The following is a 2440-nucleotide window of genomic DNA, read 5'->3' on the forward strand; positions in this document are numbered from 1 at the left end:
TATGCTTTTTGCTGCATGTACAATATTAATGTGGATACGGGGAAGCAAAATTGTGGACCTACTATATGTCCTACAAGAGTTCATGTTCTATAAAACTGAAGAATGAATTTAAGGAACAATGGAGGTAAAGAGCAGCAACATTTATTGAGAGAAAAAAAGCTCCTGTCTGAAAGAGAGACAGAGAGGAAGAGAGAGAGAGAGAGAGAGAGAGAGAGAGAGAGAGAGAGAGAGAGAGAGAGAGAGACAGAGACAGAGAGACAGAGACAGAGACAGAGACAGAAACAGAGACAGAGGGGTTCCCTGGTGGGTTGACAAAGATTCTGACTTTTCTAAGGACTTTTATAGTGTAAAACCATGAGGTGAGTTGGGTCTAAGTTTGGGAAATCTGGGAAACACAAGGCAGATGGGACAGAACTATGATCAACCAATCAACCAATCAGATTAATTGCTCAGGGAGAATTGACCAGATTTGGGCTGAATGGGGAAGCAAGTCATGTAGCAAACAAGCATTCTTACAGTTTCAGTGACTCTTAGTGTAGGGTTCTGGGCTGGTAACTCTTGGCTTCTCCAGGCAATCCATACTGAATCCCTAATGCTCATACTTAGGGTATGGTTGCATTTGTTTTACATTCTGTTTCGAGATGCAGCTTCCAAGGTCACAAGACTTTTGGTCCTCTGCCCTGCCTTCCAGGAAGGGTTAGCCCTGCTTGCATGCCTGTAATATTTCTAACTAGGTTAGCTGCAAGAATGTTTGAAAGTCTCTTGACAGAGAGTGGATCCACAGAGCTCAACCCCATTCAGTTGTCTTCCAAAAAGAGCGGCTAGTTCTTATTATTACAAACCTTCAGTGAGTACACTGAAAAGTTCATGTTTAGAGTTAGAAAACCATCAGTAAGCACAGAATGAAAATTCAGAATGTGACCAAGTCCTGAACACAGAATACCTGCTACCTATTCTCATAGCAAAAGAGAACAGAACTCCAAAGCCCAAGCCCCTCTGTTTTGTTTTGTTTTGTTTGTTTGTTTTACAGAAAGAAGAAATTCACTTCTTCAGTTCAGTCTTGTCGTAATGTTATTCAACCACAACAGTAGCATCTTTCACCCAGCCACATTTTTCCTCATTGGAATCCCAGGTCTGGAGAAGATCCATGGCTGGCTCTCCCTGCCTTTCTGTTCCATTTACCTTGTGGCTTTAATGGGGAATGCCACAATTTTGATAGTCCTCAAGATAGAGCAATCCCTCCGAGAGCCCATGTTCTACTTTCTGGCCATCCTTTCAACAATCGATTTGGCTCTTTCTTCTGCCTCTGTGCCCCGCATGCTGGGTATCTTCTGGTTTGAAGCTCATGAGATTACCTTTGGAGGGTGTGTGGCTCAGATGTTTTTGATCCACACTTTCACTGGAATGGAAGCTGAAGTCCTGATGGCCATGGCTTTTGATCGATATGTGGCCATCTGTGCTCCATTACAGTACACAGCCATCCTGACATCTCGGGTGCTGGTGGGCATTGGGTTCTGGATTGTGATTCGTCCAGCTTTCTGCATACTTCCCATGATCTATCTCATCTACAGGTTACCCTTTTGCCATGTTCGTGCCATACCCCATTCCTACTGCGAGCATATGGGCATTGCAAAATTATCCTGTGGAAATATTCGTATCAATGCTATCTATGGACTCTTCGTGGTCTCACAGTTTCTTTTGAATCTTGTCCTTATTGCCACCTCCTATGTGCACATTCTCCGTGCTGTCTTCCACCTCCCATCAAAGGACGCACGGGGAAAAGCCCTCAGCACATGTGGCTCTCACATAGCCGTTCTCTGTGTTTTCTATATCCCATCAGTCTTCTCCTTCCTCACTCATCGATTTGGACACAGCATTCCACACTACATTCATATTCTTATTGCAAACCTCTATGTGGTTATTCCACCTTCACTGAACCCCATCATTTATGGAGTGAGGACCAAACAGATAAGAGAGCGAGTGCTCGGTGTGCTTAATAAAGTATAAGTATCTCATGGTCTATTTCTAAGGCTTTTGATTCTTCTAACAAGACTCATATATGCTTGTCTCAAATAATATATCCTATTCCTTGGCCTTCTTCCTGCTGTGCTGCAATTCTAGTTGTTTCTAAACAACTACATGGAATGTGGACTGATGGATTCAGAAATCTGCAAAGAAATACCATGGTATTTAGATTTTAAAGACTCTTGGACTATCATCCTGCACAGGGACTAATAGTGCCCCTTTAATGACATGCAAAGAGCCCCTGTTGTGGGTTTTCTGGTGGAAGAGCATGTTATACTGGGTTTCTTGTGCACTTTGGCTAGCAACATGAAACACTGGCAATTTATTTTATTTTGTTTATTTATTTTTCGTCTTTTTGAGACAGGGTTTTGCTATGCAGGTCAGGCTGGCCTTTCCCTCACTTTGTAACCCAGGC

The 2440-nt window shown here is 43.0% G+C and overlaps 1 protein-coding gene across 1 annotated transcript; it reads left to right on the forward strand.

Moving 5' to 3' along the window:
* Positions 1-1068: 1068 nt before the first annotated feature.
* On the forward strand, positions 1069-2007 carry LOC100723154 (olfactory receptor 52J3-like). Its single transcript, XM_003465369.2, has one exon. It carries the CDS (start codon positions 1069-1071, stop codon positions 2005-2007), a length of 939 nt encoding a protein of 312 aa, XP_003465417.2.
* Positions 2008-2440: the final 433 nt, after the last annotated feature.

This window comes from Cavia porcellus, unplaced genomic scaffold (genome assembly GCF_034190915.1).
Source record: "Cavia porcellus strain 051 isolate PalLab524CR breed Dunkin Hartley unplaced genomic scaffold, mCavPor4.1 scaffold_9, whole genome shotgun sequence".
In the NCBI taxonomy this organism is placed as follows: domain Eukaryota; kingdom Metazoa; phylum Chordata; class Mammalia; order Rodentia; family Caviidae; genus Cavia; species Cavia porcellus.